The sequence below is a fragment of the Macaca fascicularis genome, chromosome 3 (assembly GCF_037993035.2).
Source record: "Macaca fascicularis isolate 582-1 chromosome 3, T2T-MFA8v1.1".
In the NCBI taxonomy this organism is placed as follows: Eukaryota; Metazoa; Chordata; class Mammalia; order Primates; family Cercopithecidae; genus Macaca; species Macaca fascicularis.
The window spans coordinates 50,870,093-50,895,914 of NC_088377.1; the positions used below are offsets into that span (position 1 = coordinate 50,870,093).

At 50.4% G+C, this 25,822-nt stretch overlaps 1 protein-coding gene across 25 annotated transcripts in view; it reads left to right on the forward strand.

Annotated features, from left to right (window-relative positions):
- The window catches only part of CUX1 (cut like homeobox 1), a 472,906-nt gene that overhangs the window by 392,698 nt on the left and 54,386 nt on the right, over window positions 1-25,822 (forward strand). For 16 of the 25 annotated variants that reach the window (XM_045387927.3, XM_074034609.1, XM_074034611.1 and 13 more), the window contains 3 exons: window positions 855-1,020; window positions 1,576-1,632; window positions 23,264-23,566. The exons of the other annotated variants lie outside the window; for them this stretch is intronic. In XM_045387927.3, the coding sequence (XP_045243862.2) occupies window positions 855-1,020; window positions 1,576-1,632; window positions 23,264-23,566 (526 nt within the window). The remainder of the gene's footprint in view (window positions 1-854; window positions 1,021-1,575; window positions 1,633-23,263; window positions 23,567-25,822) is intronic. 25 annotated transcript variants of the gene reach the window in all.

Consider the following 25,822-nt stretch of genomic DNA (forward strand, 5'->3'; position numbering starts at 1 on the left):
CTAGATCAGTGTTGTAAAAATACCATTTGAGAACATGGAAATAGACATTCGTGCTCATGCCTTAAATTTAGCAGACTTAATAGCACTGAACTTGTTTGGCCCGTGAGTGCAGTTTTATTCTGGAACTTGAGAACTTTTCAAAAGAGTGATCGGATGCAGCCCCTAAATATCCCAGGGCGGCATCTGTGTCCTGTGGGGGGTGTTTGTGCCTATACATATGTATGGCCATATGGGAGCATCAGAAAACTCGGGTGTGTACACGCAACTCAGCGATCATCTGCGGCGGACTGTCACTCCCAGGCCAGCTCCCCAGGTCCTACCAGCTCACCTCTGGGCCCCCACCTTTGATCAGGATGCAGTCAGAGCAAGCAGACCTTTCTAAATGCCGGCCTGGTTCTGTTTGCAGAGGACACCAGCTTCCCCGGTCCCACCGGCACCCACTGCCCCACCTCCAGAGGGATCTTATCCCTGGCACCTTAGCCTTTCCCGGTGCCACCAGGTGAAGAGCAAGGTGCTTGTACACACCTCCTCCGCAGGGTGTCAGGGTGACAGGCCTGCTGTCTTGGCAGGATCAAGACCCTGGGATGAGACCCTCTTCCCTTCCTGGGAGCCAAGAGCTGTGGCTGTAACCATGGCTTGCCCAAAAGTCCTCCTGTGCCGGGGTCTCAGCCTACCATTGATCTTTAAACGTTTATTCCCTGCCCACAACCTGTCACTGCCACCAGGCCGCAGTTCTGTGCTCAGAAGTCAGCCCTAGACACGCCCTCTGTGTGTTGCATGTGCATTGCAGCAGTGTCTGTGGCGTCAGGCTAATACCCGGCACTGATGGCCTTGTGTGTTCGGTGCCATTCCAGGTGCTGGGCCTGTCCCAGGGCAGCGTCAGCGACATGCTGTCCCGACCGAAGCCATGGAGCAAGCTGACGCAGAAAGGCCGAGAACCCTTCATCCGGATGCAGCTCTGGCTGAACGGCGAGCTAGGCCAGGGTGTTCTACCCGTCCAGGGCCAGCAGCAAGGGCCAGGTAACAGGGGTCCTGCCAGAGGAGAGGGGCTGCCCCCACTGTAGCAAGGACCTGGTCACAGCAGCCCCACCTGGGCTATGCAGAGAGGGAGGAGGGAACTCCACCCCAGGAGGTGGCCAGCCACGCTCCCCACCATGGGCTGGTGCTGGGGGACAGAACCGTCCCCTTCCTCCACAACCTGTCACCGTGGGACTGACTTTAGTGTTTAGGAGAGAAGATCGTGCCTAATTTTATAAGCAGCAGAAAATGAGTTACCAATTTTAAAAATGCTGTTTATACATAAATACAGGTAAAAGTCAAGTAGCTGAATCAGGGATCAGGAAAGAAAGTCAGCCAAGGGTACTAAAGTGGGAGATGTCACAGGCAAAACCTTTCACCTTCTCCCAGCCCAGGGGCCTGGCTTTGCGACAGCAGCACCTCCCTGGCCCGCGGGTCCCGTGCTCGCCCCTCCCCAGGAGGAGTGGGAAGCCTCCCTGGGCCTTGCCACATGCAGTTAGGAAGCTTTAAGCCCTGGGCCGCGTTCCTTCCTTTAATTATAACCTTTTTCTACTTCAGTCCTCCACTCTGTGACGTCGCTCCAGGACCCGCTGCAGCAGGGCTGTGTGAGCTCAGGTAAGCAGCCAATTTCTGTTGGTTTTACATGAAATGTCTCACTGCCTTTTCTGTTGTCCCGTGCTCTGCTCTGTCCCGGGGAGACTCCAAGGGACCCCACGTTCTGGATTTGGGGAGCTGAAATATGGCATCCTGTCTGCAAACGGGGTCCCTCTCTGCGTCAGTACCTAATGGAGGGCGAGTCGACAGTGCACGGAGGGACCCTGCCAAGGTTTGCACACCCACTGTCATCCTTCGTCAGCCTAGAGCCTTGTGTTCAGGGCTGGGGTCTAAGTCAGAGACAGATTCCCCACTCGGGGGCTTACTGTCTGACAGGAAGGGACAAAGTACGGGCGCACATCCCTCTCCGGGTGTGGTCGTGTCAGGGGACTTCTTGTCTAACCGGAAGACATCTAGGCATCCTCTGAACAGGAAAATGGGGAGCTTGGACCTTGAACAGTGGGAAAGGTAGGGTAGCAGAAAGGAAATGGCCAGGAAACCCCTGAAGACAGCTCAGGTGTGAACGGATGAAGAGCTGGGGACTGAGATCAGAGCCCGGGAGCAGGTGGTAGCAGAGGGTGGTGGCTGCAGGCTGAGAAGCTCAGGCTCCTTTCTGTCTGCATTTCACAGCCTTGAGGTCTCCAACCAGACTTGTTCTCTTTGCCACACGGTGCCTGGACACAGCCCGTCCAAGCTGACCCATGGCTACGGCTCCTAGGCTCCCTCCTGCGCCCCCCGCCTCCCATCTCATGCGCCGATCCCACACTTGGAGCTGAGCTTTTTACAGCCAGCTTTTAGGAACAGCCAGCACTGTGAGCTGGTCCTCTTTTTCCCTTTCTGTATTTTTCTAAACATGTTGATTCGTCTCCATATCCCATTGATTCATTGAAAACACAAACAAAGCTAACAGGAGCACGAAGCCCGCCAGCTTGCCGTAAGCTCCACGAGGGGGAATGTGTGTAGCACAGGGAACAGCTGTGTGGCAGTGGCTGCTGCTTCTGCAAGAGCCCAAACCCTCACACAGATGCAGCCGGAGCGCCTCGGTGGCATCTCAGTCCCCAGTTGAGAGTTCTGCGTGTTTTCCGTGTTTGATTTGATTCCGACCAACGTAGGGGTCAGGAGGCTGCATCTCACCGCGCCGTGGGTCTTCTTGGCTGGACATCTAGGTAGAGCGGGCGTCCATCGGAAGAAGGGATCACTCATTCTGGCTTGGCCAATTTAATTAGAAAGTACCAAGAACTAATCCAGCACTGGCTCGAGTTCAGAATACTTGAGGGGAAATAATGGATGTAGCTGTTTGTGCTGGAGTTTTACGGACGTCTGAGTGGAAAGTTAGCCTTGACCCCCTGCTCTAACAGGAAGTTGGCCTTCTTTAAACTCATGAGAGTATTTGAGTCCATTGAGGCAGGACTGAACTTGGCAGAAAGTGACTAATGTTTTCTAGATCAAAACCACTCGTTAGACCGGGTGCAGTGGCTCACGCCTGTAATCCCATCAGTTTGGGAGGCCGAGGCGGGTGCATCACCTGAGGTCAGGAGTTTAAGACCAGCCTGACCAACGTGGTGAAACCCCATCTCTACTAAAAATACAAAAAAATTAGCTGGGTGTGGTAGTGGGAGCCTGTAATCCCAGGTACTCGGGAGGCTGAGGCAGAGTTGCTTGAACCCGGGAGGTGGAGGTTGCAGTGAGCTGAGATCGTACCACTGCACTCCGGCCTGGGTGACAGAGTGCGACTCCATCTCAAAAACAAAAAAAAACAAAAAACCCCTTGTCCTACATAAAACAGGAAGTCTCCCTTGGTGCCATCCCTGCTGGCATCAGATCGATTCCAGAAGCAATTTCTCCTTGACAGAACAAATCCTAGAAGAATGACGTTTTACTTTGTATTGTAACAGATCATCGCCACTGTGCTGGAACGTCCCTACAACAGTCACGTGTCAAACCTAAGAAAAACACACTAGGTTCTAAGAGGAATGTAAATGATATTTGTAAGATACCAGTTGACTTTACAGAATAAAGTCAGTTAAGACTCCTGGGCAGTCTCGCAGATTGGAAGCAGGAGATAGAAAAAGGCAATGAGCCCCTGGATGAAATGGAACAGGATATGGAGGTTGCCAGTGGTTTTTGTGAAGAGGCAGCAAATGGATGTATCTCCCCCACCCCGCTTCCATGTCATTCCAGTGAGAGGGGAGGTGAAGCACATATCACCGACCCAACACCCTGAAGTCATAGGAAAGCAGCAGCAGAAGCAAAAATCATGGTCATAGGAAAGCCAGCAGCAGAAGCAAAAATAATGGTGACTAGGGAAAAAAAATGGAAAAAGATTTCTTATATTGCAGGAAAATTTTTTCTTTCTTTTTTTTTTTTTTTTTTAAGACGGAGTCTCTCTCTGTTACCCAGGCTGGAGTGCAGTGATGCAATCTCAGCTCACTACAACCTCCACCCCCCAGGTTCAAGTGATTCTCCTGCCTCAGCCTCCCGAGTAGCTGGGAATACAGGTACCCACCACCACGCCCAGCTAATTTTTGTAGTTTTAGTAGTGACAGAGTTTCACCATGTTGGCCAGGCCAGTCTCGAACTCCTGACCTCAGGTGATTTCCCCCACCTCAGCTTCCCAAAGTGCTGGGATTACAGGCGTTAGCTACTGCGCCTGGCCGGGAAAATTTTTTTAAATTGTATAGCGTAATGACGGCTAAGTAAAAATATTTCTCTGGACCAGCAGGACTAGGAGGGCTTTGCCAGAAAGAAAAGAGATTATCATATGGCTTTCCTCTTCTGAGTCTTTACTGTCAGAGGTTACTTTTCAAGGGAGTTTCACACGGTGGCTCACATCTGTAATCCTAGCACTTTGGGAAGCCAAGGTAGACAGGTCGCCGGAGCTTAGGGGTTCAAGACCAGCCTGGGCAACATGGTGAAACCCTATCTCTACAAAAAATGCAAAATTAGCCAGGTGTGGTGGCATACACCTGTAGTTCCAGCTACTTGGGGGACTGAGACGGGAGGATTGCTTGAGCCTGGGAGGTCGAGGCTGGAGTAAGTCAAGATCACGCCACTGCACTCCAGGCTGGGTGACAGAGGGAGACCCTGTCTCAAAATAATAATAATAATAATAAAAATTTTTAAAGCTATGTTTGCAGTATACAGAGTGTGTGTGTGTGTGTGTGTGTGTGTGTGTGTTGGAGTCTCACTCTGTCGCCCAGGCTAGAGCGCAGTGGCACAATCTCAGCTCACTGCAACCTCCGCCTCCTGAGTTCAAGCGATTCTCCTGCCTCAGCCTCCCAAGTAGCTGGGACTACAGGTGCGTGCCACCACACCTGGCGATCCACCCACCTCAGCTTCCCAAAGTACTGGGATTATAGGCATGAGCCACTGTGCCCCGCCCAGTATATGGAATTTAATTTAGAAAAATAGAGTTGCTTTCTAACAGTGGTTTTTAGTAAATCCTTAGGATGGGTGACATGAGAAACTCTAGAATCTTCCTTGACAGTGTCTCTGCGGAAACTTCCCTGAAGCAGGGGAGTGAGCCTCTGTCCTAAGATTGCTGCAGGATTCCGATTCCCTGTTCTTCCCATGGCTACCCCAGAATCCTCAAGAGGCTCACAGACCCAGAAGATGCTCCCTCCATTGTCTGCCTTGAGTAGCTCGCCGTGGTAGAACCAGTGTCTGCAGGAAGGTCATTGCAGGCCCGTCTTGGCTTCTTCCTGAAAGTCAGTGAGAAACGCTCAGTGCTTGAAATTCCGGGCCTCCAAGATGGACTGGCGGGCGGTTTTCCCTCCCAGGTAGGCAGGGACTTTGGACAACTTGCTTAGCCAGCCACAGCCCTGCAGTAAGGGAAACAGGCTTACAGCGGAGTCCGTGGGGGCGGATGGCTCTGTGCTGTGTGCTCGGTTACCATGGCGATCAGGTGCCCTGCGCCAGAGTGGCCTCGCCCATCTGAACAGCAAGCTGCTGGCCCAGGAGTCTGTTTTCTTTTCCTCACTGAAGAGCTGCCGTCAGCGTCTTCCTGCTGGGCTCTATTGCCCTGTCTGTCCCTCCATTTTCCTTAATGACTTAGGCACCAAATTTGCCAAAAAGGAGAGAGAAACTGACGTTTCATTCACATCATTACTTTTTCCTCTTGGCGGATACAAAAGGTTCTGAATGTTCCTCTAAGAATCCAAGCATGGGGGTGACAGCCTTGGGCATTAAGGAAATTTGATGCCATTTTTAAGCAGCAGCGTCACTAGTGACCCGCCACTTTTTCTTAGACGCTGTTGAGGCCTTGAAAAGGCGTAAGGTGATAGGTTCCATGCCGGTCATGAGTAACTTCTTTTTAAGAAAAACGGTTTTTAAAAGACAAATCTTCAGATCAGTTACCTGTTCACAGGTTTTCTGGTGCGTCTTAACTTTCTACAAATATTTTTGTGTTGGCTTCTTGCAAATTGCTCAGCGCCTTGGGGTCTAAAGGGGGGCGTAGTTATAACCAGAGTCATCTTTGATCTAATTTGGAAAACTTCATTTCAAGATGGAGTTGCAGGTGGTCCTCAGGGACTGATTCTGCAGGCCCTTTTGTCTGTTCGTCATTCCAGGCGTCATCCCTCATTCCTGGACCTCACACTACTTAACCATAGCAAATGTTCATAGAGGAGAAGGTAGGGGCTCTTTAAGGCTTGTTTGCTCAGAGTGTGGCCTTCTTATCATTTAGCAATTTATCTTACTCTATTTTTTGTTTATTTTTTATAGATAGATGGGGACTCACTCTGTTTCCCAGTCTGGAGTGCAGTGACATGATCACTGCTCAATACAGCCTCAACCTCTCAGGCTCAAACAATCCTCTCTCCTCAGCCTCCTGAGTAGCTGGGATTTACAGACACTGTCCACCACACTCAGCTAATTTTTTTGTAGAAGTGGGGTCTCTTTTTTATTCTTTCCTTTTTTTTTTTTTTGTTTTTATTTTTGTTTTTGTTTTTTGAGATAGAGTCTCGCTCTGTCACCTGGGCTGGAGTGCACTGGCGCAATCTCCGCTCACTGCAACCTACACCTCCTGGGTTCAAGCAGTTCTCCTTCTTCATCCTCCCAAGTAGCTGGGATTACAGGCACCCGCCACCACACCCGGCTAATTTTTGTATTTTTAGTAGAAATGGGGTTTCGCCATGTTGGCGAGGCTGGTCTTGAACTCCTGACCTCAGGTGATCCACCCACCTCGGCCTCCCAAAGTGCTGGGATTACAGGTGTGAGTCACCACACCCGGCCTTTTTTATTCTTTATTTCCAATACCCAAGTAAGCTGGAGAAGTAGGGGGTCTCTGTTGCCAGGGCTGGTATCAAACTCCTGGCCTCCCAAGGCGCTGGGATTACTGATACGAGCCTCCACACCTGGCCACTTTGTAACTTTTTAATGTGGGAGCGTTTCATTGCTGTGGCCAACAAGCTGTTACATCTGCATTCACACTGGCTTCTAGTGTATTATGGCTATCCAGGTGGAAGGATGGTCCCCTGCCCTTGGCTGAATCGTAAAATTCCCGGCTCTTTCCTGGCGTGTTAGAAATGATGGGTTCCAAGCCTTCTCTGCTGCCTGTTGCTGTTCCCAGTCAGCCAACAGAGTATCAGTTGCCTCTTTGAGAAGACAGCTGCTGTGGTCTGTCTCTAACGTGGGTGGTCCGATGTGTGCCCCTCTTTGACGTGAAGCCCACAGGGCTGTGGGCTGTCCATGACCTTGTACAACCAGGAGATCCCCTATCGCGGTCAGGTCCACATTCCTTTTGAATGTGCATGTGTGTCATGGTCATGGCTCTTAGCTGGTCCCCAGCAGATAGCCAGGAACATGTGTCCAGGGCTCATGAGCTTTAAACTCTGCTGTAAGATTCTAAAGCAGTGTCCTTGATAAGCAGCCGGTTCTCCCATGTTCATGGCTAACAGTCAGTGTTGCGAGCATGTGGATTGCATGTTCATAGGGACAGGAGGGGCTGATTGCACCCCCTGGAAATTCCATGGCACTGTCTGAAGCAGGCAGGAGCCAGGCACAGTGACTCACACTTGTAATCCCAGCCCCTTGGGAGGCTGAGGTGGGTGGATCACTTGAGGTCAGAAGTTTGAGACCAGCCTGGCCAACCTGGTGAAACCCAGTTTCTACTAAAAATATAAAAATAAGCCAGGCATGGTGGTGTGCGCCTGTGATCCCTGCTATTCAGGAGGCTGAGGCAAGAATATCACTTGAAGCTGGGAGGTGGAGGCTGCAGTGAGCAGTGACAGCACCATTGCACTGCAGCCTAGGTAACGAAGCGAGACCCTGTCCCCCTACAGAAAAAGATTACCTCTTCCGCTGGAGGCATTAAAGAATCAGCTTTTCAGCCAGGCGCAGTGGCTCACACCTGTAATCCCAGCATTTTGGGAGGCCAAGGCGGGCGGATCACCTGAGGTCAGGAGTTTAAGATCAGCCTGGCCAACATGGCAAAACCCCGTCTCTAGTAAAAATACAAAAAATAGCTGGGTGTGGTGGTGCAGGGCAAATCTGTAGTCCCAGCTACTCGGGAGGCTGAGGCAGGAGAATCTCTTGAACCCAGGAGACCGAGGTTGCAGTGAGCCAAGATCACACCACTGCACTCCAGCCGGGCGACAAGAGCAAAACTCCATCTCAAAAAAAAAAAAAAAAAACTCAACGTGATCTCGGCTGAGCTAAGATAAAACAGGACTGGCTGTGCCACCGTGGACCCTTCCAGAGACAGGTGAGGCAGGCTGCGCGGGGGCAGCGCGGGAAGTCCCAGCTGATGAGATGAGGCTGGGGGACCACCCCGAGAGCCACAGGAGGAAGGGCACATGCGCTTCTCAGAAGTTCCTTGATGTGTGACGTGTCAGGATCACTCGGAGACCTTGCCGGAAAGCCCCTTTGTCACTGTGTATGACCTGCTTGTTCAGTTCCCCAATCCCCTCCAGATGCTTGTGGGATTCACGATGGGGGTTGGCCACATGTTACTGGAACCAGCACCCTGTGACATTTATGCAGGAGAACACGGGCGTGTGGAGGGCCTTTTGTTCCTGGGACAGCCCAGCCTGGGGGACCCTGCACACACAGATCCTGCACAGACGCCCCAGGCAGCCAGTGCTGAGTACCATAGCCCACTTTAGGTTTTGTTTCAAAGCAACAAACGTTGCTATCAAGGGAGCAAGGCGGCCTACGCAGGCTGCCAGCACCACCCCAGCACCCTGCAGTCCCACCTCCCAGCACCACCCATCACACCCCCTTGGGGAAGGCTTTGCCAGAACTCGGCCCCCAAAGTCTCTGTTCCTAGAGCAGAATTTGTCCCTGTACCTCACCCAAAGAGAGGGGAGAAGTCATAGCCCAGAGTCACCAATTTATTTGACTTTTTTGTTTTTATAATGATTTGCAGGATTTTTTCCAAGAAGTAAAATGCACCATAGTTACAAAATGCAGGCATTCAAACTTACAATTTTTTTTTAAGAAATCAGTCACCAGCCCTCCCTCATCCTCCTCTCACACACCCCCAACCCCCCACCCCGCCACCATCCCCAGTTTCTCATGTGCCCTTCAGGACAGTCATGCATCTAAATATTTATTCCACACAGATGGGGGCCGTGCAGGCCTCAAAAAGGCCATGTGCCTTGCTTTTCTCCCTTAGTAACACACCATGGGGACCTTCCTCCATCAGCATGTGGAGGATTTTCTCTTTCTGTGTGTGCGTGTGTGAGACGGAGTCTCGCTCTGTCACCCAGGCTGGAGTGCAGTGGCACGATCTCGGCTCACTGCAGCCTCCGCCTCCCGAGTTCAAGCAATTCTCCTGCCTCAGCCCCCAAGTAGCTGGGATTACAGGTGTGCGCCTCCGCACCCGACTAATTTTTTGTATTTAGTATAGACGGGGTTTCACCATGTGGCTCAGGCTGGTCTCAAACTCCTGACCTCAGGTGATCCACCAGCCTCAGCCTCCCAAAGTGCTGGGGTTACAAGTGTGCACCACCACGCCCGGCCAGATGTCTGCCTTTAAAACAGAATCTGGTCACATCTTCCCACCTCCTTTGGTGGAGATTGTCCCTTGCAGATGGTGCCGGGTGCTCCTGGCACCCCAGTCCCCTGAGACGTGATCTGCATGTGCCTTTCCAAAGTCTCACCTTCTACAAAATGCTGTTCCATCCTTGGAAGCTGTCCATTCATTGACCAGTTCCTTAAAGTGGACACGAAACCTTGAGCTTCCAGAGTAAGACTATAGGGTCTAGGTCACTGCTCAGGCCATTTGGGGCCAAGCTAGTATGGAACCAGGCCAACTAAGCTGGAAACAGCCGGCAAGGTTGAGGGGTCACATAACTCTCATTCTTCCCATCGCTTTCCCTGGACCCTCCGTCCTGGTGCTCCCTGGCTTCCCCTTCTGAAAAGGCCCAGCAGGCCCAGCCTGGCTTATAGACACATCCCGTTCTCTCCCCTTCAGGCTTTCCATAGAAAACAGAATTTACAGCACATTGGGCATTCAGTACAAGAGACAAAAATAGGTCATAGGAGCAAATGAGGACTTCAGTTTTCAGTGGTTGAATTCTAGGGAAGGAATGAAAAAGCTTAAATGCCTAGAAACCCTCAGGTGATTGCAAAAAGGGGATGGGAATAAAACAAGGGAGTCCACGTGCTGGCATGGACTCTGTGCCACTTACAGAGCTGATGTCCTTAATCCGTAATCAATAAGTGAGGCCAGGCACAGTGGCTCACGCCTGTAGTCTCAGCACTTTGGGAGGATGAGGCAGGTGGATCACCTGAGGTCAGGAGTTCAAGACCGGCCTGGCCAACATGGCGAAACCCTGTTTCTACTAAAAATACAGAAAAAATTAGCCGGGCATGGTGGCGGATGCCTGTATTCCCAGCTACTCGGGAGGCTGAAGCAGGAGAGTAACTTGAACCCGGAGGTGGATGCAGTGAGCCGAGATGGCGTCACAGTGGCACTCCAGCCTGGGCAACAAGAACAAAACTTCATCTCCAAAAATAATAATAATAAGTGGAAACAGTTCCCTCCTCTTATGGATGGAATAAACCAAGACTCAGAGATAAGAGGTGATTTGCCCCAGTCAAGAAAGTGGTGGCCAGGCACAGTGGCTGATGCCTGTAATCCCAACACTTTGGGAGGCCAAGACAGAAGGATCGCTTGAGTCCAGGAATTTGAGACCAGCCTGAGCAACATAGCAAGACCCCATCTCTACAGGAAATTTAAAATGTAGCCGAGCATGGTGGTGCGCGCCTATAGTCCTAGCTACTCAGGAGGCTGAGGCAGGAGGATTGCCTGAGGCCAGGAGTTGAATCAGCAAATCAGTGACAACATGGAAGCCACGTTTACAAGGTTTGGCTGTTGGAAAATGTATAATCCACCTGGCCTGGGCTGCATGGAGTGTCCATACTCCTTTGAAATCTCTTCTGGTCTAAATTCAGTGAACCTATACACAATGGCTTGAGGTCCTGTCCCTGCTACGGGGCAACCCTGCCTTTCAGCTGTCACGGCCCCCGGAGCCATGCCAACACCCAGGCCCCAGCCCCATGCAGACTGGCCCGGGGGACCTGCCAGGCTCCCGGGGAGGATAAGGAGGGGAGTTTCTTAATGGCATTGCCCTGGATAGAATGGGAGCCAGGCAGGAGGCTTCCATCGGGGCCTCCTCTAGATTTTGTGTTTCCTTCTTCCCTTTGGAACTGGATTCCTAAATATAGCCCCAGTCTGAATTGGCAGATGTTGGGTTTGTCCTTTCCACGAGGGCCAAAATTAGTCTGTCATTTGGCACCTAAATAAAGCAACCAAACTGCCTTTAAACCAACTTTGCAATTAAGAGGTAGTTGGAACATTCTATTTGATAAGGAAAGTTTTATGGATGCCTTAGCAGCACCTCTGAACCCAGGAGGCTGAGGAGAGAGGACACCCGGGCCCCAGAGGGGCACTCCTTCCCCGCCATCAGGCCTTCTCATTCCAGAGTTAAGGTCAGTTTTGTTTCACGTGGCTTAAAACACCTCGTGAATGTGGAAAAGAGAATCAGTGCTCCCCAGAAATAGCACTCCGAGCGCACGGCAGCGGTTACTCCAACTGATTTATTTATTTATTTGTTTATTTATTTATTTATTTATTTATTTTTTGCAAGCAAAGAAAAATCTGTCCAGAGTGCCTGGAGCTGGGTTAGTGCAGGGACTCCCCAGGGGCAGGAGAAAGATGTTATAATCAATTATCACATCATAACACTGATGTATGATAATTACTGAGTGTTTCTCCTGAGATAGTGCAGCATTTGGCTGGGATGCCGCTCTTTCACGGTCCACTGCCTGATTAATATGCAAATAATAGGCTGATTGCATGATGAATGCAGAAATGAGTTCGCTGATAACGTGAGCACCGAAGCGGGAAGATGATAAATTACTTTTACTGACTGTCCTACATTAAGTATCCTTTCTCAACAATTTCATCACAAATTAAGTAAAGCAGTATGGAGAGATTAGGAGGACGTGTAAAATAATGTACCTTAATGGTTTTTCTAATACCGTCGCGGAAGACGGAAATGTCAGCTTGGTTCTGCCCGGTGCTGCCCTGGGTCTTTGTAGGGCTAAGTGAGTTCACTCACCTGGGCATTGAGTGGAAGACAGGAGGCAGCCCACCACACCGGCGTGTTCCACGGGCGGTGATCAGCCATGGATTCTCTGAGGAACGTTCCATTGCAGCCCATCCATTGCAACCCCGCACACTGGGCCAACAGGCAGCATCATGGAAGGAGGAGGACAGGCTGTTCTCAGGGCAGACGCAGCATCCTCCCCACAGATGGGCACCCCCAAGCCTGCTGTCCACCATGTGCCTGCGGGAAAGGAGCATTTCTGGGCTGCAGGCCTGGAAGACTCGAAAGAAAACAATATTTAAGACCTCGTGCCTGGGCACAGTGGCTCACGCCTGTAATCTCAGCACTTTGGGAGGCTGCGGCAGGAGCCAGGAGTTTGAGGCCAGGAGTTTGAAAGCAGCCTGGACAACATGGGGAAATCCCATCTCTACAAAAAATACAGAAATTAGCCAGGCATGGTGGTGTGTGCATCTGTAGTCTATAGTTTCAGCTACTTGGGAGGCTGAGCGGGGAGGATCATTGGTGGAGGTTACAGTGAGCCGAGATCACTCCAGCCTGGGCAACAGAGCAACACCCCATCTCAAAAAACATAAACAAAAAAAGACCTCCTTGACCTCTTTTTAGCTCTTCCAAGTCTTGGAAATCTGGAAAAATTAATTTCACTATTAGAATGGCAATGGGCACACCGGCCAGAGAGCATGACTTGGTAAAAGGGACAGATAGGTTTGCCCAAAGCCAGAATTGAACCCTTGAGAAAAAGAGGGTACACACACACACACACACACACACACACACATATTCTGTCTCCCTCACACACACACACATTCTCTTTCTCTCCCTCACACATACATTCTCTCCCTCACACACACACACACACATATTCTCTCTCACACACACACACTCGCACAGTGATTAATCTTTGATTACAGCAAAGCAATTTAACCAGAGGCTTTGTTTTTTCCCATCTTAGTAATATATATTTAGACTGTTTGTATGACATACATTTTGTCTTAATGCACAGGGACGCATTGATAAGTGTTCGTACACACAGCTGGCTTGGTAATAAGGTTATTGAAGGTAATTTGAAAGCATCATTTCTAAATCAGTATGGATCTGCAGAAAAGCCGGAACAAGGCGAGCCTGTGCCCCTGAAGCAGGGCCATCTGTGTCACCCAGTGTCCCTTCAGCAATCTGGCCAGACTGTGAGTTCACTACCAAAATTGAATTGTAATTTAAGTAGGGTTTTTAATTTTTAATATCTTCAAGCTCTGCTTTTGATATGCTTATTTCCTTAAGAGCTTATAAAAGATACACAAGCCAAATGAGCCCGGAAGGAAAGTGAGTTTCCACTCCGAATCCCCGGCAGGTCCCCTCCCGGCCTGCGGGTGAGCTCTGGTTCTGCGCAGGTTCCCACCAGCCACAGGGCCTCATCACCTCTGCAGCTTCGTCCTCGCGCATTTCAGGCCAACACAGAATTTCTAAGATCATTTCTCCCCAGCGTACCTTCCCATGTTGGGGAGATGAAAGAGGAGAGTAGAAAACCATCCCAGAGGGAGGGAGGCTCTGGATGGCACGATGGCGTCTAGAGGGAGAGAAGCTCTGGATGGACACGATGGCGTTTAGAGGGAAGGAGGCTCTGGATGGTCACAATGATGTCTAGAGGGAGGGAGGCTCTGGATGGACGCAATGGTGTCTCCTCTAGTTGGAGGAGCTCATGGTTAACTTCTCAGAACAAGTTCTCACTCTCTTGGCAGCAGAGGCCTGTTACACCCCTGTGCTGTGGCCAGGACCATGCTGCCCGCACAGCTGTACCTCCAGACCCTGCTCTGGCACTGCTCTCCCCAGAAACACCCTCTTCCTAGACTCTGAGTGACCCGCTTAGTGACATCGGCCTCCCACTTTGGTTACCAGATATGGGGGCGCAGGGTCTGCCTTGCTTATGGCTGTACCCCCACCACCTGGCACATGGAGGGTTTCCCTATTGTGGAAGGCACAGGTCCCATCTTCGAGCAACTTGGAAGTCAGTTTTGGGGAGGTAAAATACAAATCGCACAAGTTAAACAACCTTGCTCTAATTGAAACAGGTTTTCTTTGGGGCCAGATATGGTGGCTCATGCCTGTAATCCCAGCACTTTGGGAGGCCAAGGCAGGAGGATCACTTGAGCCCAGGAGTTCAAGACCAGCCTGGGCAACATAGTGAGACCCTATCTCAACAAATAATAATTATACTAAATTAGCTGGAATGGTGGGATGTGCTTGTAGTCCCAGCTGCTCAGGAGGCCGGGGCAGAGGGATTGCTTGAGCCCAGGAGGTCGATGCTGTAGTGAGCAGTGATTACGCCACTGCACTCCAGCCCAGGCAACAGGGTGAGACCATATCTAAAAAAAAAAAAAAAGAAAAAGAAAAAAAGGGAGAAAGAATTTCGGCTCCCATGTCATTATAAGAGTTTCTTGAGCAAACCTAAAAATATATATTGTTGGCCAGACACGGTGGCTCATGCCTGTAATCCTAGCACTTTGGGAGGCTGAGGCAGGAAGATCACTAGAGTCCAGGAGTTCAAGACCAGCTTGGGCAACATAGTGAGGCCCCCATCTCCACAAAAAATTAAAAATAACCAGGCATGGTGGCTCACACCTGTTGTTACAGCTACTCAGGAGGCAGGGGCGAGAAGATCACTTGAACCCGGGAGGCAGAGGCTGCAGTGAGGCAAGATTGCACCATTGCACTCCAGCCTGGACAACAGAGCAAGATGCTGCCTCAAAAAAAAAAAAAATACACACACACACACTATGGCTATATAGTTGGCACACAGACACACCCCAGCACCTACTAGGTACCAGCGACTTTGAGTTCATCTTATCCTTTCTTTAGTCCCTGCAGAGGGTGGGGGGGTGTGTGTGTGTGAAAGAGAGAGAGAGAGATCGTTGCTGTTCCATTTTATAGAAGAAACTGGCACCCACTGGTTGAGTGGGGGGGGCATTGATCTTTCCTAGAGTGGAGCAGAGCTACCACCCATCCCCTCTGGTTCCTCTGAGGGATCTTCCCACCCACTCCAACCCTTTTCAACCCCCACCTCTCCCCGCCCGCCCCGGCCCCACCGCTTACAGACTCTTTCTCAGGTTCTTTCTGCTATTGAAAAGCAGTGATTTGATAGATTTGGGGCTGGCAAGGGATGTGCCCAAAGCTTGATGCTGCCACTTGTATGGGCACAGACCTTCCTGGGGGCAGAAGGCCATCCCGGGACCCTGGGGAATTGGACCTTCGCGTCCCGCCGCTGGCATCAGGCACAGCTGCTCACCCTCTTGGAAATAAAGCCATTTTGTAGGTTGGCCACGCTGGGTATGTCTCTGATATTCCTCAGTATGTTGTTGGGCTACTTTTGTTTCTTTCGTGGTAGGGAAATGTCCAGTGGCCTAGGAAGGAGTTGTGGAAAGCTCATGAGTATCTTTGTGACATCTGCTAAAGTTGCTGCATATTGTGTTTCAAGCTCTTGTTAATCAGTCAAGATGCCAGTCTTACTCAGAAGAAGAATACTCTGGGTTTTTATATGGGCTGTGTCTAATGGAGACGGAGAATGTTCCGGTGGAGATCCAGCAGGGCTGTGAGCTTCTGCTGCTGGATTCAGAAGCAAGGCTTGGGAACCGAGGAGCCTAGCATCACTGCCACAGCTGAGGAAAGCCTTGGTTTTCAGAAATTTTGGAGCTGGTCATGCAAGTGTGTCTCATGTTTGTGGTATGACCCTGTATGACCAAAATACAGGAGGCCAGGGCCAGACGCGGTGACTCACACCTGTAATCCCAGCACTTTGGGAGGCTGAGGCAGGCAGATCATTTGAGGTCAGGAGTTCGAGGCCAGCCTGGCCAACATGGTGAAACCCCATCTCTACTAAAAATACAAAAATTATCTGGGCGTGGTGGCGCACACCTGTAATCCCAGCTACTCAGGAGGCTGAGGCAGGAGAATCACTTGAACCCGGGAGGCGGAGGTTGCAGTGAGCCGAGATCGCACCACTGCACTCCAGCCTGGCAACAGAGACAAAGAACAAACAAACAAATAGGAGGCCAAATGAACGTTGTCGTTCTCCTTTGATGCTGAGAAACTCAGTCCAGGCATAAACCCCCAGGGGGTGTGGTCTCTTCAGAGTACAGGGTCAGTTCCAGAGCAGATCTGGTGCCCACATCACCATCTGTCCCTCTGAACCCAGCTAGGAAGCATCCAGGCTGGGGGTCACCCTGTTGTGGCTTCTGAAGCTGTCAGCACCAGTGGCCGGAAAGGCCTGCAGGCTGGGCAGAGTCTTTCGGAGCCTCCAGGGCTTCTGCCAGCCCCAGCATGCCCACACCGGGCACCTCAGAGCCCGCCATGCATCCTTGTATCTTGCGCCACTCCTGCCACCTCCAGGCCCATCCCTCCCTCGGACTCTCCTTTCCTCTCCTCCCGGGCTCCCTTTATATTTTTTGTTTGTGTTTTTTTATTTTTTATTTTTTATGTTATTTATTTTTTTGAGACGGAGTAGTTGGTACTACAGGCGTGCACCTCCGCACCTGGCTAATTTTTGTATTTTTAGTAGAGACAGGGTTTTGCCATGTTAGCCGGGCTGGTCTCGAACTCCTGACCTCAAGCAATCCGCCCATCTCAGCCTCCCAAATGTTGGATTACAGGCGTGGACCACCGTGCCCAGCTCCCCTACTCATTCACACTTACATGTGCCAGGCCACGACCACCCTCCCCTCTCCCCTAACCTCCTCCCTCCTTCCTCCCGCCCTTCCATACGTGTCTGTCTGTATAGTCATTGGAATTTCCTGGCTTGGCATGGGCTCAAAGCCGAAACCATGGACAGAATGAAAAGTGGCGCATCAGACCAGCCGCCAGTTAAATAATGTTTGGGTTCTTGTCAGAATGTCACGGAGTACCCTGTCATTTTGTTTCAGCAACTTGTCCTTCCGAATGCACAGTTCGCCTTATGGCATGCCAGCAGTAAAAATGTCACTTACAATAATTACTTTTTGGTGAAAATGCTTGCTGACTTCCCACCTTCAAGCTGTTTTTTACACAGTGGGGAGATAATAAGAAACGACTTTATCCTGACTGCTCAAATGAACACTAAATGGAATTTGGGTTATTATTACTGCGGATAGAGGGCCGGGTATGGAAATTTTAAGAGTGGATCGGAGGAACTGCAGAGCGATGCATCTCCGAGAATTATGACGGGTGCGCGTTTTCAATTGGCTCCCATTGAAAACTTAAGGCAGCTGTTGTTTGCCTGCTGTTTTTGGAATATAATATTTTTCGTAATCCTTTTATAGTTTCTGAATGCCTTGTGTATCTCAGAGGGCCTTGAGTCACTATCTCTGCTTTCTGTAGCTTCCTAACCAAACTCCTCTTATGCCAGATTCAGTGCCTTGTAAAAAAAAAAAAAAATTAATTCACATAGATCACTTTTTAAATGTAACACCTTACTATTGCTGTCAAAACTGGATGGATGGGACTATGCAGTAGGGCTTTTAAAATATGCAAATTACTCATTTTCAACTGTCCTGGTCCTGCAGGCTGCAGAGTCCTTGGAAGCGAGGTTTTTGTCTGATTTCTCCCTTATACCCAAGACACAGAGTAGGTGCTTTAAAAATGTGTGAGTAGGCTGGGTGCAGTGGCTCATGCCTGTAATCCCAGCACTTTGGGAGGCAGAGGTGGGTGATTTGCTGGAGCCCAGGAGTTCAAGACCAGTCTGGGCAACATAGCAAGACCCCATCTCTCTACAAAAATACAAAAATTAGCCGGGCATGGTGGCACACACCTGTCCCAGCTACTTTCCGTCATACATTAGCAAAGAGGCTAAGGCGGGAGGGTCTCTGAAGCCCAGGAGGTCGAGGCTACAGTGAACCATGATCACACCACTGCATTCCAGCTGGGGTAACAGAGCAAGACCCTGTCTCAATGAATAAATAAATAAATCAAATGAGAGTTAAATGACGCAGGAACGACGGTAGGCTGCGATTCAGAATCACGTGGTATTGGCAGATAGCAGGATGGGTAGGAACATCGAGGTTTTCCACTCCTGATCTGTTTCCAATCCTTGCACCATCTGTGTGACTTTAACCAAGTCACGTTGCCCGTCTGAGCCTCTGCTTTCTCACCTGGGATTTCCACCCCAGGGCCGTTGGGAAAATTGAATGAAGCCACATGCAACCGCCCTCAGCTGGCTGCTCCATTCACGCCTGGTACGAAATGTGTTTTGGTTCCCTTCCACAATCCTGTGAGTGGATCAGCTTTTTGTGACTCATCGTTAAGTCTTCAAGATTCACACATGTCGATGTGTGGGTTGTAGAAAAAATGCGTGGGAAGGCAGGCACAGTCACTCTGTCACTAAGGCACACTCGGGTGCAGGGGGCAGGCACCACCAGCTGTACAGGGGCTGTTTAGAATATGGCCCATCCGCCTAGCTCCTGGCTGTGTGTCTCGGGGCACCATATCTTTTTTTCTTGTTTTTTTTTGAGACAGAGTCTCTGTTGCACAGGCTGGAGTGCAATGGCACAATCTCAGCTCACTGCAACCTCTACCTCCTGGGTTCAAACAATTCCCCTGTCTCAGATTCCCAAGTAACTGGGATTACAGGTGTGTGCTACCACGCCTGGCTAATTTTTGTGTTTTTAGTAGAGATGGGGTTTCACCATGTTGGCCAGGCTGGTCTTAAACTCCTGACTTCAAGTGATCCGCCCGCCTCAGCCTCCCAAAGTGCTGGGATTACAGGCATGAGCCACTGCGCCTGGCCAGGGCACCATATCTTACCTGTGTAAAATGTAGGAAGTGGCTGGGCACGGTGGCTCACGCCTGTAATCCCAGCACTTGGGGAGGCCAGGGTAAGAAGATCCAATCACTTGAGGCCAGGAGTTCTAGGACCAACCTGGGCAGCATAGCAAAACCCTGTCTCTATTTTTTAAAGTTTAAGAAAAGTTTAATGTTTTAAAAAAGATAAACGCATCACATAGGATGTGGCCTTTTGAATCTGTCACCAGCGTCCCTGTCATGTGCCAGGCGTTGTGGAAGAAATAGCACTCGGTCATAAGATTTATGTTGACTGTAGGTCTTTATAGAAGTACATTTGACCAGGTGCAGTGGCTCACCCTGTTAGGGTGGCCAGGGTGAGGGGACCCTCTGGGCAGTGGGGAGAGTTGGCTTCCTGTAGGATTCACTGTCTGTCCTAACAGAACAAAAATACAGTCAATATAAAGAAATATTACTTCTCCTTTCCAAACATTAGCAAGTGGAGCTCTGTGATTAAAACGATACTCTCTGAAACAGCAAAGCTTTTTGCTCCGTTCCATGCAATTAAAAATAATAATTAAAAAAAAAAAAAGGCCCGGGCACAATGGCTCACACCTGTAATCCCAGCACTTTGGGAGGCTGAGGTGGGCGGATCATCTAAGGTCAGAAGTTCGAGACCAGCCTGGCCAACGTGGTGAAACCCTGTCTCTACTAAAAATACAAAAATTAGCTGGGCGTGGTGGCCCGCGCCTGTAATCCCAGCTACTCGGGAGGCTGAGGCAGGAGAGTCGTTTAAACCCGGGAGGAGGAAGTCGCAGTGAAATCGTGCCACTGCACTCCAGCCTGGCAAGAGAGCGAGACTCTGTCTCAAAAAAGAGAAAGACTGACTTTCTTCCCAACATGATGTTCTGAGCGCATGGATTCATGGTGTCTCCAGCGCGTCTGTTTGCTGTGGCATCTCTCCATGCCTGCGCCACAAACGTGCGCTCAGTCCTGTTTCCTTGACCTGAGACCGCAGCCACATCTGTGCACGCAGATGTCTGTTGGTGAGTAAACTATCTCCCAGGAAGAGTGTGCAGCTTGCAGCTGTCTTCTACATTTTATTTACTTATTTATTTATTTATTTAGAGACAGAGTCTCGCTCTGTCCCCAAGGCTGGAATGCCATGGCACGATCTCAGCTCACTACAACCCTCGCCTCCCCCATTCAAGCGATTCTCCTGCCTCTGCCTCCCCAGTAGCCGGGATTACAGGCACCCGCCACCACGCCTGGCTAGTTTTTGGATTTTTAGTAGAGAGGGGCTTTCACCATGTTGGCCAGGCTGGTCTCAAACTCCTGGCTTCCAAGTGATCTGCCCACCTCACCCTCCCAAAGGTCTTCTGCATTTTAGACTCAGACTGAGAGTGGAGAGACAAATACAAACCACCTCCAGCAACCAGCCGCCACATGTCAGTTTCACATGCTGGATCTCTCAGGACTCGGACAGGGATTTGATCTCAGAAGCCTGCCTTTGTCTGTAGTCACAGCCTGGAGCACAGAGGGACACCTGTAACAGTAGTGAGCACCCCCTGTTTAGTCCTCCCGGGGGTTCATGATGGCAGAAATCCATGCCACCGGCTTGCAAGGCGCGCCTGGAAGAAAGAACTGCACAGCCTCTGAGTTTCGCGGTGAGCTCTGCCTCCGCCAGCACCCAGAACAAAACGGGGAGGTGCCCCGGCAGCCGGCACCACACTCGGTTTATTAGCCAGGCAGCCATGATGTTGACCTTGTTGTGGGTTAAAGGACACAAAACCTGAAAAGAAATCTGTTTATCATTTGGGGAATTCATGCCATCCTTGACAGTATCCGGTGAGCAAGATGGATGATCTGCCAGTCCAGCCCCTCGCATGGGTGAATCACGCCATCCTTACAGTACGATTCCTCTGCCGGCTTCAGACACAAAAATAACATTTGCGGGGTTTTATATCCCGTTCTTTGGTGACCCGGGGAGTGAGCAGAGAGAAGAAATCTGATTTGTAAGATTCACATTGCCCTAAAGATTTATACGGACCATTTCTGCCTCTTACGCTTGTCTCTTCCACATCTTTCAAAAACCGGTTTGGCGTGTGTTTTTCTCTCTGTAACCTGATTTCCCAGGTCAAGGACACAGCCTTATGCGATGGCGGAAGTTTGTGCCAGTTCAGGACGATAAACGGGGTTGATGGCTTAAGTTGCGATTGTTTAATTTGGGGCTTTGCTCTTTCTAGGTATGAATACAAAATGTTCCTTGTATTTGGAATGTATTTATGGCAGGTTTAGTGGATCCTGGATACAGTATGTCCAGAAAAGGACTCTTGAGATAAATGGTAAATTGAAGTTAAGTTGCTGCTCTATGCTACATTTTCCCTTCAGCCAGGTAACAAGTATTTTGGGTTATCTACTATGGTGCTGATGTTGACTGAGTGACCTGCTAGGGCTCGAGGGAGAAGCAACAAGAGTAAGACCCTTGGCCAGGCATAGTGGCTCATGCCTGTAAACCCAGCACTTTGGGAGGCCGAGAAGGGAGGATCACTTGAGGCCAGGAGTTCAGCCTGGGCAACATAGCAAGACCTCATCTCTGCAAAAGAAAAAATTAAAAAATTAGACAGGTGTAGTGGTGCATGTCTGCAGTTCCAGCTACTTGCGAGGATGAGGTGGGAGGATTGCTTGAGCACAGAATTTTGAATCAGCCGTGGCAACCTAGCAAGACCCCATCTCCACAAAAATTTTTTTACAAGACCCTGGGAGCAGAGAGCATGACCTGGGCCCTCTTATCTGGCACTGTGGGGTCTTACTCTGTCACGCTTAGTGGGCATGGAGGGAGAGATTGTGCCAAGACACTGAGCTGGGCCCAGATTCTGCCTTGCAGGCAGGACCTCAGCACGAAGCCACATATTCCTCCTGGACAGTTTCTATCTGCAGAAATTAGGAAATAGCCAAAGTCTTTATCCCAGACATCCCGGAACTGGAATCCAGCCTCTTTTATCAGGTTTTATGGGATGTTATCAGAGGCCAGAGGGATCACTCACCAACAGAGCCCAGCTGGCGTTTCCCACTGGGCACCCGCAGCGACCCCAGCAGGGCAGAGGAGAGTGTAGACACTGGCTCGTCCACACCAGCCCTGTCACTTCTGCTGTTGATTACAGCATGGCTTATACCAGCAAAGAGCTTGGTTTTCAGAAGCAGGCAGAACCAGCAAGTCCCGAGACTGGAGGTAGAATTCTAAAATGGAAGAGCTGGGGAAACAGAGGGTGCTCCTCCTCTCCTTGCCTCTCTCCGTCTTCCCCTAGGGTTGGGTGCTGTGGAGTTCTCTGCTCTTCACAATAAAACACCAGCTGGGCATGGTGGCACGCACCTGTGGTCCCAGCTCCTCAGGAGGCCAAGGCGGGAGGATCTCCTGAGTCCAGGAGGTTGAGGCTGCAGTGAGCCTGATTGCACCACTGCACTCCAGCCTGGGCCACAGAGCAAGACTCCATCTCTAAAAATATAAAAATAAAAATAAACACCCTAGGTCCTGAGACCCGTTACTGGGGGACCAGAAGCTATGGCCTTACGTTTCCTCATTTTTTTTTTTTTTCTTTTTTGAGATGGAGTCTCACTCTCAGTCACCCAGGCTGGAGTGCAGTGGCACAATCTCAGTTCACTGTGGCCTCCACCTCCCGGGTGCAAGTGATTCTCCTGCCTCAGCCTCCTCAGTAGCTGGGATTACAGGTGTGAGCCACCGTGCCTGGCCAATTTTTGTATTTTTAGTAGAGACAGGATTTCACGGTGTTGGCCAGGCTGGTCTCGAACTCCTGACCTTAGATAATCCACCCGCCCGGCCACATTTCATCTTAAGGGTCTTCATAACTGTGGTGACAACGTATTATGGGCAGCCGTTATTTAAAACAATCTGTCTATGCTTTTGGTTCTGGAAAATATGGACAACATAACTACACAAGTTATAATCTAGCCAAAGTGCTTCTGAATTACCAAATTATGGGGTTTCATTAGAAGAAATCATGACAGCGATAACACGATTAATAGGAGTTTTTTTAGCAGAATGCCCTCATGCCCTCATGTTAAGCCCTCCAAAGCCTTTCTTTTAAACCCCTAGTTTTTCTTCCAGTGATGGTATTTTTGTTTTTTAATATGGAAGATTAGTGGTTACTCTCAGTCAAAAAAATATGAAACAGTTCACTGAGACCCACAGAAAACCCTACCGTCTGCTTCTTCTACAGAGCGTTTAATTAGTATTTCCTAGATGCAGAACATAGATAGATGGTCGTGGTGAAAGACAGCTATTTTCAGGCACAGTTTCTCGTGTGCTTTAATTACAGAAAGCACTCCAAAGACCTCCGCCAGCTGCAGCCCTGCCCCTGAGTCCCCGATGAGTTCCAGCGAGTCGGTGAAGAGCCTGACCGAGCTGGTCCAGCAGCCCTGTCCCCCCATCGAGGCAAGCAAGGACGGCAAACCACCAGAGCCCAGTGACCCGCCAGCATCCGACTCCCAGCCCGCAACCCCGCTGCCTCTCTCCGGACACTCGGCCCTCAGCATCCAAGAATTAGTAGCCATGTCCCCGGAGCTGGACACCTACGGCATAACCAAGCGGGTGAAGGAGGTGCTGACGGACAACAACCTCGGTAGGTTCTCCTCTCGGCTGCTGAGTCAGGAGGTGGCAGGGAGTTTGCAGGTGGAGTAGATGAGGGGCGGGCGCTAGGCCAAGCCAACCATAGAGTCTCAACTTGTGTAGGCGCCCTCTGAGAACATGAAATGTCCTATAGTTGTGAACAGTAAGGAGCGCGCGTTTTGCGGGTCAGTCCCTACCTCCTCCCGACCCTGCTCCCCGATGGGGACCAGTTAGAAGATGAGCATGGGGTCAGAGTGGACTCGGGAGGATCCATGCAGACTGTCTCTTTTTTTTTTTTTTTTTTTTTTTTTTTTTTGGTGAGACAGAGTCTTGCTCTGTCACCCAGGCTGGAGTGCAGTGGTGCAATCTCAGCTCACTGCAACCTCTGCCTCCCCGGTTCAAGTGATTCTCATGCCCCAGCCTCCTGAGTAGCTAGGATTACAGGTGCCCACCACCACTCCCGGCTAACTTTTGTATTTTCAGTAGAGATGGGGTTTCACCATGTTGGCCAGGCTGGTCTCGAACTCCTGGCCTCGAGCAATCTGCCCATCTCAGCCTCCAAAATTCTTGGGATCACAGACATGAACCATCGTACCTGGCTTGGATGTATCTCAATAGAGACAGTCTGAGTAAGTCCAGATTGCTTGAGGCCACAGTCTGAGACCAGCCTGGGCCACATAGCAAGACCCCATGTCTACAAAAAACGTTAAAATTAGCTGGACGTGTTGGTCTGCACCTGTAGTCCCAGCTACTCAGGAGCCTAAGATGGTAGGATCACTTGAGCTCAAGAGTTCGAGACCAGCATAGACAACATAGCAAGACCCCTTCTCTATAACAGGTTTAAAAATTAGGCCAGGCACAGTGGCTCATGCCTGTACATTGCCTCATGTTGGGAGACCACAGCAGGAGGATTGCTTGAGTTGAGCCAGGAGTTCGAGACCAACCTGGGCAACATAACGAAGCCCTATCTCTACAAAGAATACAAAAACTAGCTGGGTGTGGTGGTGCACGCCTGTAGTTCAGTTGCTCGGGAGGCTGAGGCAAGAGAATCACTTGAAACCCTGTAGTTTTAGGCTACAGTGAGCTATGATCATGCCAGCGTACTTCAGCCTGGACAACACAGTGAGACTCTGTCTTAAAAAAAGAAAGAGATAGACACCCAATAGAGCCTGGCATCCTCAGGGGGCTCCAGAGCTGGGCAGCGTCCACCCGGCAGCACCAGGATGGCTTAATGGAAGGTCTGACGGACCCCAGTTCTCACTCTGCTCACTGAGTCTGTGATGCTGGCCAGGCTGCCTGCCTTCTCAGATCCCCCTCCACAAAACTGGAATAACCACACCTGTCTGGGGGCTGTGAGTAGCAGTAATTTCTAGCACCAGGCCCGACTGGTAATAATAGTCATTGTTATTTTATCATCGCTGTTTCTGCTGCCTTGCAAAGCCATCTCCATTTCACAGCCCATAGCTGGGGCGGGCAGCCCCTGGGGAACTCACTCCGTCACCCCGGCATCCCACCATGCCTCAGACCCAGCCTCGGCTTGGCACATGCTCCACCCCCTCAGGTGCTCGGCCTGAGGTGGTTCTCTATGCTCTGTGTCACTGCTCACCAGCTGCTGTGGCTGTAAGAATGTTACGGTGTTTCATCATTTTTATTTTTATTTTATTTTATTTTTTTTTGAGATGGAGCCTCACTCTGTCACCCAGGGTAGAGTGCAGTGGCACGACCTCAGCTCACTACAACCTCTCGGCTCACTGAACCCCGGGTTCACGCAATTCCCCTGCTTCAGCCTCCCTAGTAGCTGGGATTACAGGCATCTGCCACCATACCCAGCTAATTTTTATATTTTTAGTAGAGACGGGGTTTCACCTAACTAGCCAGGATGGTCTCGAACTCCTGACCTCAAGTGATCCACCCGCCTCAGCCTCCCAAAATGCTGGGATTACAGGCGTGAGCCACCGTGTCTGGCCCTTTTTTTTTTTTTTTTTTTTTTTTTTTGAGACAGAGTCTCCCTGTCTCACTCAGGCTGGAGTGCAGTGGCACAATCGCGACTCACTACAATCTCTGCCTCCTGGGTTCAGGTGATTCTCCTGCCTCAGCCTCCCAAGTAGCTGGGATTACAAGTGCCCGCCACCACACCCAGCTCATTTTTGTATTTTCAGTAGAGACAGAGTTTCGCCATGCTGCCAAGGCTGGTCTCAAACTGGCCTCAGGTGATCCACCCACCTTGGCCTCCGAAAGTGCTGGGATTACAGGCATGAGCCACCATGCC